The sequence below is a fragment of the Tenrec ecaudatus genome, chromosome 11 (genome assembly GCF_050624435.1).
Source record: "Tenrec ecaudatus isolate mTenEca1 chromosome 11, mTenEca1.hap1, whole genome shotgun sequence".
In the NCBI taxonomy this organism is placed as follows: domain Eukaryota; kingdom Metazoa; phylum Chordata; class Mammalia; order Afrosoricida; family Tenrecidae; genus Tenrec; species Tenrec ecaudatus.
This window is the reverse complement of record NC_134540.1, coordinates 90,583,290-90,597,983: the sequence shown is the minus strand read 5'-3', so window position 1 is coordinate 90,597,983 and position 14,694 is coordinate 90,583,290. Positions and strand designations below refer to the sequence as shown.

Genomic DNA, 14,694 nt, shown 5'->3' with positions numbered 1-14,694 from the left:
GTACAAGCATTACCTACCACAATCAATTTTAGATTGTTTTCTTCTTCCTTTTACACATTGTTATCCGTGGAATTTTTTAATTGTGGCAAAAAAAAAACACTCTGCAATTTCAACAACTTCTCCATGTCTAATTCAGTGCCATTGAGTCAATGGACTGTCCATATTTACTCTGCTAAGGATAAAACTCAGGCCAAAGGAAAGCAGGCTTCTATTTCACATGATTTCTAAAGTAAAGGGTGGGCACCTGGCTACTAGAAATGAGAGAGTTCCCTGAGCAGTCATTTTTGTGGTACTCTGCCCCACAGGCAGTATCCATCTACCCTTCCCACCCGAGTACTCCCGGAAACGAAAGCTCAATCATCAGGCTTTCCATCCTCTTTGTCGTGAAATCCACCTAGCAGCCTAGGAGGGGGCTCTCAACAAAAAATGGAATTTTCCCATGAACTATTTGAGGCCTCCTTATAAGTCAACAGCAGGAATAAAGTGGATTCTGGTTATGGGTAAAGTTCTAGCAAAGGAAACAGAAGAAGTGGAGTACAAGGTAGCAGCTACTAGGCCCATAAACATAACTATTCAGCCAGCTTTCTGCTTTTTTAAATTTTTAGACCACCTGAAGGCCTTGCAAAAAAGAGTCGGCCATTCCAAAGAAGGGAGGTACCTCACCTCAGGGCACAGAGACAGAGTAATGTTAATCATCAGTAATCGTTAGTACTCAAGAGTCAAGGTGGAGGGTGTACTTTCACTTCGATGAAGCAGCCCTATCCTTTCACCTTGATGAAGAAACGCAAAGGAACCCTTCAGAACACAGTCTTACTGCCATCGACTTGGTGACCCTATATGGCAGGCTAGAACTGCCTCCGAACGTTTCTGAGACTGTAACTCTTTACAGGAGTAGAAAGCCTCATCTTTGACCCACAGAGCGGCTAGTGGTTTGGAACTACTGACCTTGTGGTTACCAGCCCAACTCATGACCATTATACCAACAGGGCTCCTCATATGAACACTTACTATGCTGGTCATGGAATCTAACACATACCATGAAAATGGAACAGCTCAGTATTTAATATTAACCTACAGGTAAGAAATCTAATTTTCTTAATTAAAGAACTTAAACAGGAATCATAACCTACTATATTTTAAACACCGGTTGCCTGCATTCCCAAACCCCGTCACTAACAAAAATTCTTTATCTTCCTTCTCTAATACTTTCATTGTTCCTTCTTAAAAAGAATAATAATGTATAGATTGTGATAGGAGTTGTATGAGCCCCTAATAAAAATAAAACGAATTATAAAACTGCTTCATTCTGGCCCCATGGCCTTTACCAAATATACTGTTTGATTGAATTACTTTCCTACATCATTCTACTTCTTGCTGTCTGGTGTTTGGAAGTCAATTGGAGATCCATTTACAATGCTATGATTTTTTTCTTGGTCTTTGATACCTGATCCTTTCGATGCCTTGTGATCTCACAGGGTGGTGTGCTTCTTCCATGTAGGCTTTATTGTTTCTCAGTTAGGTGGCCCCTTGTTTATCTTCCAGCCTATAGGACCCCAGATTCTATATGTGTTTTCTAATGTAATTGTTTTACCAATAAAGCCAGAATCCAATAGAAAAAACTCATTTGAAGTCATTTACTTACCAGAATGCAGGAAATAATTTCCCCATTGCTTGCATTGATGGAAGACCTCACACTGTGCTATTTCATTTTCATGATGCGGAAAAGCTAAATCGATCCCACCTGAATGGATATCCAATTGACTTCCAAACACCAAACTGCAAGAAACAGAACGATGTAGGAAAGCAATTCAATCAAACAAGATATATTTCCAAACTGTATTTTACACTCAAGTCCCTCACTTTTTAATGCTGTGAATAAAAAAAATAATTTCAATTTTAAATCAATGTGCATGATCATTTGAAATTTAAAACTGAAATTCTAGTTTTACTTGCTCATAAAGGCCCTAATTCATAGGGTTTCCTCCTACTGAAAAGCCTTTGCTCCAGATAGAATACATCGTAGGTTCCCAAAGTATTTGGCCTACCACCCCCTGTTCAAACAAGAAAAGGAGATGACTCAGCACCTCCTGGAAAATTAAACACCTTTATCCACAATCCAGGATAAAGTACAGGCATCTGCTCTTGCAGCCTCCCCATCATCCCACTGTCCGCCTGGTGCTGACTGCCCACTTTGTGACCCGCTACAATACATGGCTAAGCACTTACACAAATCACCTTTTTAAAGCCTCAGTAAGCAGAGCCTATTTACCAAGAGATCAAACTACAGAACAAGAGACTTTTCTATTGTCTTTCAGATTTTAACTATTTAGCCATTATATACGAGTCATTGTGTCATGGGATACAGAATAACCTATTTCAGCTTCAGGGATTTCTCCTTCCACATTATGCTGTACATTCCCCAAAGAACTTATTCTACAAAACTGCACACTAATATTAACAGGGCTGGTAGGAGAAATTGAATTGGACAGACCATTCACAATCTATACCGCTTTGTCACCGGAGCATTCACGAAAACGCATTCTCTGTTCACCGTGACCAGTCAAGGTGAACTGGAAGGCAGTTCAGAAAATGCAAACATTGCAACAACAATAGAAAAACTCAACAGGGCAGACCGACTGAGGCCATACAGTGGTTAAGGCTCAACTACTAACCAAAAGGCTGACAGTTTGCTGAATCAGAATGTACTCGGTGGCAAAGAGATTCATGGAACGGAGGGGATGCAGACGGATACAGAGCTCTGAGCACTAGAGGAAGTGCAGCCTCCACCAGCAGAGAGCCAACAAGAGTGGGATGCGGACAACTGTCCAAATAGCTTACGGATGGATGGCTGCCACAGCCATCAGAGCTCCTTTGCCTTCCTGCTGAAGGCGGCGGCTCTGCTCCTACCAGTCTGGCTCCCCGTGCCTAGGAAACTCTGCACACACACACCAGCCACCCCCAAAACACAGAGCAGCAGCCCAGAGTGCACATTACTTTTACATCCTCACCAGTGGGCTCCCGAGTATCGATAAGGGCTTCAATCCCCAAGGTTCATGGTTCAAAACCACCAGCTGCTCAGAGGGGAAAAGACAGGACTATCTACTCCCGTAAAAAGTTAGAGCCTTGAGAAATCACAGCCGCAGTTCTACCCTGTCCTACAGGGTCACTGTGAGTCGTCATCTCCTGGAAGGCAGTGAATTTAGTTTAATTTTGGGTGGTTTTTTTTGTTAAGGGCATCTCTAAAAGTACTTAAAATTCAAAATACTTTGAAGGAAAGAGTGATCACCACGGTGAAATGGGAGAGGCAGAATTTGGAAGGAGAACATCAGAAACCTCACCTTTACTTGTAAGGATCAGTTTGTTTCTTGGAAGGTCAGAAACAAACATGGTAAGGTTTACTAAAGACCAAGTGTAGGTCCATGGGTGTTCATTGAATTAGTCGCTATTCTTGCCTGGTCTGTCAGGACTCTTGTGAAATGAGAAAAGAGGTTAAGAAGAAATGGGTCTATTTTCATTATTTAGATTTTTTTCAACAAAACCATTTAACAACATTACCATTGAAATTTACTACATTCTAAATGTACTTCAGAGAAATGATTTGAATCTAATAAGTTATATTTTAGAGCCCAATTTTTCAACCCTACAGTCCACGGTTAAACCATTAAACATTTACAAATGCAGATGTAATTGGGGGCTGGATGTAGTTTTGCTTGTCTTTTAATGAAAACCAGACCTATGCTTCATATAAACAGCAGCTTTTGAGGACTCGGGAGTTTGCTGGATCCATTTCCAAAGGAACCACAGGTGAGGGTATCAGGGAAAGGCTTTGGGGGGAAAGTGGAATTCCTCTTTGGTCTTAAATATAACGAACAAAATGTAGACGGGTAAGCTGTGGGGCTCTAGACGTTCCTGCCCGGAAGAATGGATGGAACCTAAGTAGGACTGACAACCAAACCAGTTTTGGGATCATGAATAGGACACTTGGCCGAGGGCTGGCTCTAAGGAGATGATTATCTCTATTCCCATTCATGTTTACATCTAACCAGAAGAAAGAAGCATTTCATGTAATGACAGTCTCGAAGTTGATTGGATTTGCTGGGCTTAAAAGTTTTGGTGTTGCTAATAGTTTGTCAAGGCACTTGGAGATGCAGTGGTTAAGCACTCAGCATGAACCTGAAGATCGAAGGTTCAGGATGACTCAGAACTGACTCAGTGGCACTGGGTTTAACTGACCTATGAGGGGACTTCAGAAAGTTCATGAAAAAATACAATTGAAATACAATTTTTCCACAGATATTTTGAACATTTTGTAGTTGTCTTGCAGTTTGTCATTTTCACCTTAATCATACTTTGTTATGTTTCTAATTTTAACCACTGGTTATTGAAATGTCTGCACACCAGTTCCTCCCTTACCCACTATCTTGTTATCTGACAACTGTATTTACAATAAAAGTGAAAGAAAAAAACGGTTCTGGGCATTGACAACACATCATGGCAGCAACATATGCCAAAGAGCAAGGTGAGAATAACCCAAGCTGTAATGGCAAAATTAGGTGCCAGCTAGGGCGGCCATGCTTTTCAGTGGTTCGGTAGTTATGCGCAGACGCAATGTGGTGGTTGTATAACGATCTGATTACCTCTGTTTGTGAACGGATAGAGCTATCCTCCATTTTTACATCAAGACGATTTTCATTGGTGGTCTGCGTTTTTGGAGCCTAACCAGGAGCCTAAGTGAAGAGTGGTGTGGTAAACTAAATGCATCAATTATATTAAAGTTCATAATAATACTTGTGATAAATAGGTTTGTGTCCGCTTGGCTGAGCCCGGATTCTCAGTGGTGAGGAAACTGAGGCCTAGTAATCCGCCATGATGTGAGCTAACAGAATGTGATCAATTCTATGGTATAGATATAATCTACTGTGGACAACCAAGCCCTTCTAACAACATTGGGTACATAGCATGTAACCTCCTGAACTGATGACATAAACAAAAGCACATCCACACGATACGGCAGCCTGAAGCCACAGAATCAAAAGCGGGCAAGCTCTATGAACTGACGTATAGCAAATGACACACAAGTGGCTTATTGTTAAATGAAAACAGAAGAGTTCAAAGAATAGGAAGTGCAAAAGCATAAGTGGGAGGCCTATCTTTTGTTTGCTTTTATACCAAGTGGCTAACCAATAAGCACTCAGGAAAGGACCGCTGACAAACCTGTAAGAAGGACAAAAGGGCGAGGACAGAGTACGGCTTTCTGGAGAGTTGGGCTTTCAAATTCGTTAACCATTTAAAAAATAAAATTACAAGAAGCAAAGATATATGAAAACTAGAAAATTGAATAAAAACAGAAATAAATGAACTACATACCCAACTTACAAAAACCACAAACAAAAGAAAAAAGGGACAAATCCAAGTTACTATTGAATACAGTCGACCCCGAGTGGAATATGTAGCAAGGATGAAATGAAAACGAGAGTGTGTGTACACTGTCTACCTTTACCTTCCTGCTGGGGGCCACTCGGGAGCCAGCCAGAGCTCTGGGATGCTCACAGCGCCATTGGATCTACGTGACTTCGTACCCGCCAGCCTGTGATCTTCCTGCATTCTGCATCACTGCATGTGGCTACATGAGCCTGAAGGGGGACTTGTGGACTTATGAATTTGGGCTGCACTGGGCTGGGATTTTTTTTATATATAATTATTTCTTGATATAAAGCTCGTTCTTATACACTAAAAAAAGAGTATACATTCAAAACCAAAAAACTAACCAACTTATTCCAGATTAGTCATCCTGATTAGAATTTTACTTGGGTGCCATATGATAAGGAGGGCATTTCACCTCTGCTTTTCACTCCCCAAACCCACAACCGTGAGGAAAAAAGTCAGACGAGGCCAATGCAGGGACCCTGACCCACTGCCATCTAGTGGATGCAAACTCATGACAACCCTCTAGGATAGCGAGAAGCTGCCCCAGTGAGTCTCTGAGATTATCCTTGTTTATCCCAAGGAGCGGCTGCTGGTCTGACACAGCGGCCTTACAGACCTTAGGGGCCACAAGGCCACCAGAGCTGTTCAAGGCACTCAGGACCATAAAATAAGAGACCTATGAGAAACTGTCATAGACAAGAGGAGACTAAGGAGACATTACAAGGAAACACAAGGGGACGTCAAAAAATTCTTGGAAAAAATCCATTATTGACGTTTTGTCAGTCTAAAACCATAAGAATTGAAAAGCTAATTTAAATTTTAAAAAATGTTAAAAGACCAGATGCAAAATTAAAGCATTCTCTAGTAACACATCAGGAGCCCTGGGGGCACAGAGGTGAACCGCTCACCTGCTACCCAGAAGGGCAGCAGTGGAAACCCACCCGTTGCCCGTTGCTCGGTGGGAGAACAGCTCGGCAGTCTGCTTCTAGAAGGTGATAGCGTTGGAGTCCCTCTGGGGAGTTCTACTCTACTTATACGGCCACTCGAGGCACAAAGGACTCTATGCAAGGAGTACAATAACATCCTGCCTAGCTGTTGCAGGAGGGGGGGACGGCATTACTGTACCTCTTCTGGCCAAAGCTGAAACTCCCACCAAATAATTACCTTTCCCAGTTAAGAGGTGTGGGGAAGGGGAGGGGGAGATACTGGTAGGTTTCCCCAGTGAGTGAGTGCAAACAGGATTCCTTGGATTGGCATCCTGCTGTGTAGGAAATGCGCCCTCTGGGAAGCAGGAGGAGGGATCTCATTACTAGCAAGAGCCAGGTGTGGGGCGTGTCCTCTGAGATCCCTGCGTGCACAGCAAACCTCCTGGATCCAGAAGAGAGCTACACCACCGGAGGAGCAGCGGCAGCAGAACCTGCAGCCAGAACACGGAAGAGAGCGACAGAATTCCCAACCCATGGAACAGGTTAAGACCAGTGCTTTCATGCAGGAGGCTCGCTTGTGGAGTGGGGTGCCTCTGGGCACTTAATTGGGGAAATTGGACTTGCTGACCCCCAGAAGTGGAGCGGAGTGACTTGAGGCTGAGGTTTACTGGAGTGGGGTACCTCTGGGCACTTACCATATATACTCGAATATAAGCCGACCCGAGTATAAGCCGAGATACCTAATTATTACCTGGGAAACCAGAAAAACTGGTTGACTCGAGTATACGCCTAGGGTGGAAAATGCAGAAGCTATTGGTGAGTTTCAGTAATCAAAAGAAATGACAATAAAATTACTAAAAATTGAGACATCAGTGGAGTAATGTACTTAAATATTTATTTTAAATAAAAAACATTAATAAAAGGACAAGTCATTTAGCATTAGTAAACCAGCACGGTATGTGGAAAATAGGTTCAACAAAAAGCAATAAGGTATCAACAATGATACCTTAAGAGTACTATTCCCTGAGCTCAATCAGCAACCAAGCTAAAATGTAAAGAGTTAAAATCCTTCAAAACTGGATTCCTCCTCCTCATCCGTATCCCAATGCAGAGCTTCAGCTGGTGTGAGGTCATCATAGACGCTGTCCTCACTGAGATCGCCGTCATCACCATCATCATAGCCGCTGTCCTCACTGAGATCGCCGTGATCACCATCACTGCTGTCATTTTCATACAAAGCGCAGTCTTCACTGCCATCCATAGCATTACTAATACTACATTTCTGGAAGGCATGTCGCACCGTGTCTTCTGGAATGTCTTCCCATGCATCTCGAACCCACTTTGCTATTATTAACTCTATGTCAGGCTTCATGAGATTTCCTCCTCTTGTTAATCGGGCTTGACCAGATGCCATCCATTCATGCCACATCCTTCACACGCGATCTTTAAAAGGCTTATTCAAAGACACACGTCATAGGACGGCTCTGCTTGGTTAGATGTGAGTAAACAAACATTCAAAGCCATGCAGTGTCCGCGGGGCTTTGAATCAACAGCGGAGAAACTGAGAAATGGCAATCACCGCGAGATAATAGGTGCTCATCCGGTTACCTGGGGGAGGGGGGTGTCAGTGAGATGTTACACCTCGCTGGGGTACCACTGACCCATGTATAAGCCGAACCCCAGTTTTTCAGCACATTTTTTGTGCTGAAAAACTCGGCTTATACACGAGTATATACGGTAATTCAGGGAGCTGGGTTTGCTGACCCAGACTGCTTTAGCTGATTGCCTTTGCTCATGTATGCCTTCCAGTTGAGGCTTATTGCAGAGAGGTATGCGCCTTTGGACATTTATTAGCAGACCTGAAACTTAGTAAGTAAACAACGTTGTGGCTGCTGTTGAAGTTGTTTAAGTTCCTAACTTTTCTTCATGATGCCTCTGAGAAATAAACTAAAAACAGAGCTAGTACTAGAAACTCTCGGTACAGGGTATGCAAAGATGTTCATTGTCTTTCAATTTTCTGTAAGTCTAAATTTTAAAAAATATAAAGTTTCAAAATTACCTAGAAGCAGATCTTTCTTTTCTTTTTTTTTTTTTTTTAAATAATACTTTCGTTTCTGATCATTTTCTTGGGGGCTCTTACAGATAGTTTAACATCCATAAATCAATCACATCCGGAGAACTTGTACAGATGCTGCCATCATCATTTTCTTTCTTCTTGAGCCCCGTGATATCAGCTCCTCTTTATTCTCTCCCTCCCCCACCCTACCACCATCATGAACCCTTAATAAATTATGCATTATTTTAATTCAGATCTTCATTTCTAAGTAGCAGCCTTCACTGATAGAAACTAGGGCTTTGGGAAGAAATGGCTGATCCCAAAAGTGCAAAGAAAATACAACATGAGCCTAAGCTATCTAGTCGTGTCCCAAAACAAAGGCCATGTCCAAAGAGGGACATGTCAGAGGGACAGAAGAACCAGTGGAAGGGGCAATCCGGCAAACCAGGAATAATGTGGTCATCGAAACAAGTAATGAGATAGCAGATACAATCCACGGAGTAAAATATACATCCATGTACCCACACTAATACAAATAAGATAAATAAACAAGCAAGAAAGGGCATACATCTGACAGTAGAAGCTCAGCTAATAAATAGAGATGAGCTGACAGAATTTCAAATATCAGCTTTTGGCAATCATCATTGTCATAAAAAATGTAGATGATAATAATACAGACTAAAATTATTCCATAAAAGTCCAGAGAACAAGATAGTAATACAGTCAACTATTAATCATTCTAAATTACAAAGGAGAAAATGCTAACTTTAGAGTGGAGAAAATATTTTTTGTTGTTTTTTTTGAGTGGAGAAAATCTTAAGATTCCACATTATCCAAGTGATGCAAGTTAGCGCACCACTGAGTCAGATTGACACTGTGTATCTTAAAATATGATACACTGAGAATATAACACCACAACTGTATCCTGCCAAAAATGCCTAACTTGAATCTAATCTAGCAGCCCCAAAAAAGAACACTGCACAAAACAACTGGCCTGTCTGCTTCAAAAGTATCAAGGTTGTGGAAAATACAATTTAAAAAGAATAAGGGAAAAGAAGCTCCAACTAAGTTTAAAGCATGTTGAAGGGAAAAAAATTACCAGAGCATAAATTAATGAAACTTAGAACACAAAAAGGAAGATCAGTGAACGTGAACGTTAGATCTTTGAAAATATCAAAATAACTGATAGACTATGAACTAGATCAGTGCAGGGGCATTGAATTATTTACGGTGACTCTCCTAGCCAAAGTCTCTCACTCTCACCAAACCGCCTTTCACTGCATGGGTCTGGTAAGACGGTGAGAGATGGTCGTGATCGGATTCCTCGGTGAGTTCACGGCAAACAGGATTCTCTGGAGTGCCAGCCTGCTGCATATAAGCAGGGGAGCATAGCACATCCTCAGGACTCAAGAGCCGGGTGCTATGACCCTACTGGATCCAGAAGCCAGCTAGACCATCGGAGCAGCATAGGAGAGCCAGGAGCCTGCATGGAGAAGCACAGTGGGGGGGGGGGGTGCCCCAATCCATGGAGCAAGTTGAGCTGAGAGCCTTCATGCAGGAGGTTGGCTTTCAGAGTAGGCCTTTGGGCACTTCACTGAGGAACCTGGACTTGCTGACCCTCAGAAGTGGAGCTGAGTGCCTTCGGGCTGAGGCTTACTGGAATGGGGTAGCTCTGGGCATCTCACTCAGGGAGCTGGGTTTGCTGACCCAGGGAACTTGAGCTGAATGCCTGCAGGTGGAGGCTTACAGCAGCTGTATGCCCCTTTGAGGGTGTATGGATGTCTTTATTTTTATGCAAGTTGCCCCCCCCACCTTGGGGCATTTATTAACAGACTCGAAACTTGATAACATACCCTGCCAAAAAACTACCCTGAGCATTTCTCATTGGCTTTATACTTTGTGAACTTCCTTGATAAACCCTTTAATCATGAATTTTGTCGGTGAGTTTCTAGATAAACACTGCAATGGTTATTAGAAACTAGAGAGATAAATTATAGAATATTAATTAAGGCAACACAATCAGTGTTCCCTAAAGGAGATGATACACCCCATGGGGGTGCTGGAACGATGGGGGTGGGCACTTCAACAGCAGATATACATCCTTCAGCGTAGATTATGAGCTTACAGTACAAAAGGGTTTTCATTGCCAGGGGAGCACTGAGTAACAATTTTTTTTTCCCTGACTAGGAGGCGGCAAGCCAGTTAAGTTTGGGATCCTATACACTGGATGAACAAACAAAGAGTTGATTCACATCGCTAAAAAGTCAGAGAAGAGAAAAAGGACGTCACTATGTGCCTTACAGAAATAAAGCATTCTAAGCAAATATAGTGAATTGCATGCTAATGCATAAGATAACATGGGTGAATGTACAAATTTCTAGAAAGACAGAAACTACTAAAACTGACTCAAGAAGAAATAAAAAACCTGATCGTTAAAAGACTTAATCAATAACTTTAAAACGTCTCACCTAGAAAACCCCCAGGCTCTGATAATTTACCGCTAAATTCTAAATAGCTAAATAAGAACTATTATCACTTCTTCACAGACTCTTGCATAAAGTGGGGCTTATTCCAACTTCTTTATGAAACTAATATTACATTAATACCAAACCCAGATATTACAAGAAAATCTATAGACCAATATTTCTTCTCACTACAGATATAAAAATCTCACAAAATACTAACAGACCAATTCCAGCAACATATTGAACAGATTATCTATCAAGACCCTGTGTTACTTATACCAGAAATGTAAGGCTGGTTTCACATCTGAAAATAAATTAAGGTGACATACCATTTTTTTAATGGACAAAGATCACATGATCACATCAACTGATATGGAAAAGAGTATCTGAAGAGGATCCAGCACCCTTTCATGATAAAAAAAACAAACCCAACCAACTAAGAACAGATGGGCGCTGCCTCAACCACTGGGAGAGGGCGTCTATGAAAGAACATGGCTTCCATAATCCTTCACGGGGTCACCTTGGACCACACCATCTGCATTGCACTTTGTCTCCCTTCCTGCTCAAGTGTCTGCCTTTCCTCATGCAAAATAAAGGCACCTGAACCGTTAGTTCTCCTTCAGCCAGCAAGGATAAGCTAATTGAAGTCACCTAGGGAGGGGAAGGAACAAGAGACAGCCAAGATGCAAAGGCTGTTTGCACGGACGTCCAGGCCATCAAGGCAACTCTGACTCTAGCAACCACATGTGGGGTCTTCGAGGCTGCACGTCTTGACAGGGGCAGCTCATTTCCTCCTTCTCCTGCAGAGCTGCGGGTCGGTTTGAACCTTGCTGTTAGATCAACGCTTATGACATAGAGCCAACCGGCTCCTTTGTTTCAAAGGAAGGGAAGTTCATTTCCTAGTTCTTGCCGAACAACCCTTGGACTGAGATGCTGTCCTTTGGCTCTTGGTCCCTCTTTTGGAGTACTGAAGAACCTGTGTCTTATTCACAAGTGTTAAATCCCCGCTCAAAGTGTAAGCTCAGCCATAGGGAACCAATGCCATACTCCCACCGCCTGTCGGTCAGTGTGTTGCCCTAGGTGGTGGCTTGTGTGTTGCTAGGAGGCTGAAAGCTACATGAAAGTCGGACATTGAAGAAGCAAGACCGAAGGAAAAAATGACGCATTTGAACTCTGGTGTTGGGGAATGATATCGACAGGACCACAGACTGCCAAAGAACAAGCGCGTCAGCCTTGGAAGAGATACCACTAGAATGCCCAGAGAGGCAAGGATGGTGAGACTGTCTCACGTCTTTTGGTCATGTTGTCAGGAGAGACTGGTCCTTGGAGACAGACGCCATGCTTGGTAAAGTAGCAAGGCTGTGGAAAAGGGGAAACTTTTCTACCGAATGGATGGACACAGTGCCTGCGGGCGTGCATGGGCTCAAGCATAAAAGAATGGTGAGGCTGTCTCAGGACCAGGTGGCGCTTTGTTTAAATGTACCGAAGATTGACAGGAGTCGGAACAGACCCGACGGCACCTGACCACAACAGCAACGTCATGTTCAACACCTGGCTGCTCAGGAGGAAAGCGGAAGAGCACGGGTGAGTTAAACAGAACACACCAAGATTTGAGCGCCTATGCACTGTGCTAGAATCTTGCTGGGTGAGAGCTTGGGGAAAGGAGAGAGAGAAGCAGAGTTGGAGAAAGAAGGTAAGAACAACGTAGCCTCTGCCCTCCAGTTGTTTACAGTTGAATGACTTCCGAAAATTTTTTTTAAAGGGGATGGAGCTTAGAAGGTATTTTAAAAACTGCAGGGAACTTTTTTCACTGCTTGACTGCCGCCATCATGGGTCGCATGCATGCTCCCGGGAAGGGCCTGTCCCAGTCGGCTCTGCCCTACGGTCGCAGCATCCCCACCTGGCTGAAGTTGACGTCCGACGACGTGAAGGAGCAGATCTATAAACTGGCCAAGAAGGGCCTGACTCCTTCCCAGATCGGTGTGATCCTAAGAGATTCACATGGCGTCGCACAAGTGCGATTTGTGACAGGCAATAAAATCCTGAGGATCCTGAAGTCCAAAGGACTTGCTCCCGATCTGCCTGAGGATCTCTACCATTTGATTAAGAAGGCTGTCGCCGTTCAGAAGCATCTGGAGAGGAAGAGAAAGGATAAGGACGCCAAATGCCGGCTGATTCTGATTGAGAGTCGAATTCACCGATTGGCTCGATACTACAAAATGAAGAGTCCTCCCTCCTAATTGGAAATATGAATCATCTACAGCCTCTGCCTTGGTTGCATAAATTTGTATGTACTTGAGCAATAAAATCGCTGTTTAACTACAAAAAAAAAAAAACCAACCTGCAGGGAACAGGGAGAAAAGGTTTCAACTCAGTCAGGGGCCTCCTGGGCCTTCCAAAGGGAGGTGACACCTCTGCTGGGCCTTGAGGGAGGCAGGACAGCTAGGGCCACTACACAAAGGGGAGACCCAGCACTCTCAACAGAGAAAACAGCACAGCTGAGACGGCCAGTCTATGGGGGCCGATTCCAGAGTGTGGCAGAAGTTGTGGGAACGGAGCTCGAAGACCCCCTAGGGCCCATGTCGCAAAGAGCATGCACTTGATTCTACAGACAAGAAGAACCCCTGTGATGGGTGGAGTCACTCCAGTGGCACCGACGTCCGGACGGAGAAGAGGTCCTTTATGAGCGTATGCAGAGTACTCCACCGTCTCTCTGTCAGTTGTCACACGCGGGGCGCGGGGACTTGTGAGGGAACTATGGGACTAGTATTTCAAAGGTCAGTCGGGTCACCCATGGTGAACAAAGCTCAGTGGAACTTCCAGACTACTATGGGGCAGAAATCCTAATACTAAAAAGGGTCTGGGAACCTAATTTTAAAGCTGAGCCAATGAAACCTCTGGGTCACAACACAACGCCTGACTTCCTCGCTTTCATCACTCTCTCTGGAAGGATCAATCCCCAAAAGCGTTTGGCGAAGTGTTCGCATCCTGTTTGTTGAAGCAGAGAACTGATGAGGATGTGGGAGACTGTCACAACAATGAGCTGAAATACTGTATCTACTCGTATACAAGCTGAATTTTTCCAGCACAGAAAATGGGCTGAAAAACTGGGGTTTGGCTTACACACGGGTCAGGGGTAGTATTAGTAATGCTGTGGATGGCAGTGAAGACTGCGCTCTGTATGAAAATGACAGCAGTGATGGTGATGACGGCGATCTCAGTGAGGACAGCGTCTATGATGACCTCACACCAGCTGAAGCTCTGCATTGGGATATGGATGATGATGATGATGATGATGATGAGGAATCCAGTTTTGAAGGATTTTAACTCTTTACATTTTAGCTTGGTTGCTCATAGAGCTCAGGGAATAGTACTCTTAAGGTATCAATGTTGATACCTTCTTGTTTTTGTTGAACCTATTTTCCACTTACTGTGCTGGTTTACTAATGTTAAATGACTTGTTGTCCTTTTATTTATATTTTTTATTTAAAATAAATATTTGAATACATTACCCCACTGATGTCTCAATTTTTAGTAATTTTATTTTCATTTGTTTTGATTATTGAAACTCACCAACAGCTTCTGCATTTTCCACCCTAGGCTAATACTTGAGTCAATCAGTTTTTCTGGTTTCCCAGGTAATAATTAGGTACCTCGGCTTATATTCGAGTATATATGGTAAACTGAACCAAACTCACTGCCATCGAGGCGATTCTGATTCTTGGCGACTCTCCCGGCGGCGGGTAGACCTGGCCCTGTGGGTGTCCCAAACAGTAAATCCTTATGGGAATAAATCCTTTCCCTGCAGAGCAGCTGGTGG

At 43.3% G+C, this 14,694-nt stretch overlaps 2 protein-coding genes across 2 annotated transcripts in view; one reads left to right on the top strand and one right to left on the bottom strand.

Moving 5' to 3' along the window:
* Positions 1-14,694, bottom strand: part of CARS2 (cysteinyl-tRNA synthetase 2, mitochondrial) — a 97,998-nt gene that overhangs the window by 45,372 nt on the left and 37,932 nt on the right. Inside the window, exon 8 of the mRNA XM_075563426.1 lies at positions 1,643-1,776. Coding sequence (XP_075419541.1) covers positions 1,643-1,776 — 134 coding nt within the window. The remainder of the gene's footprint in view (positions 1-1,642; positions 1,777-14,694) is intronic.
* On the top strand, positions 12,683-13,210 carry LOC142460824 (small ribosomal subunit protein uS15). Its single transcript, XM_075562595.1, has one exon. It carries the CDS (start codon positions 12,704-12,706, stop codon positions 13,112-13,114), a length of 411 nt encoding a protein of 136 aa, XP_075418710.1. The 5' UTR covers positions 12,683-12,703; the 3' UTR covers positions 13,115-13,210.

Excerpts from the sequence above, each read along its gene's own strand:
- LOC142460824 (XM_075562595.1), top strand. The coding sequence starts at position 12,704 with ATGGGTCGCATGCATGCTCCCGGGAAGGGCCTGTCCCAGTCGGCTCTG.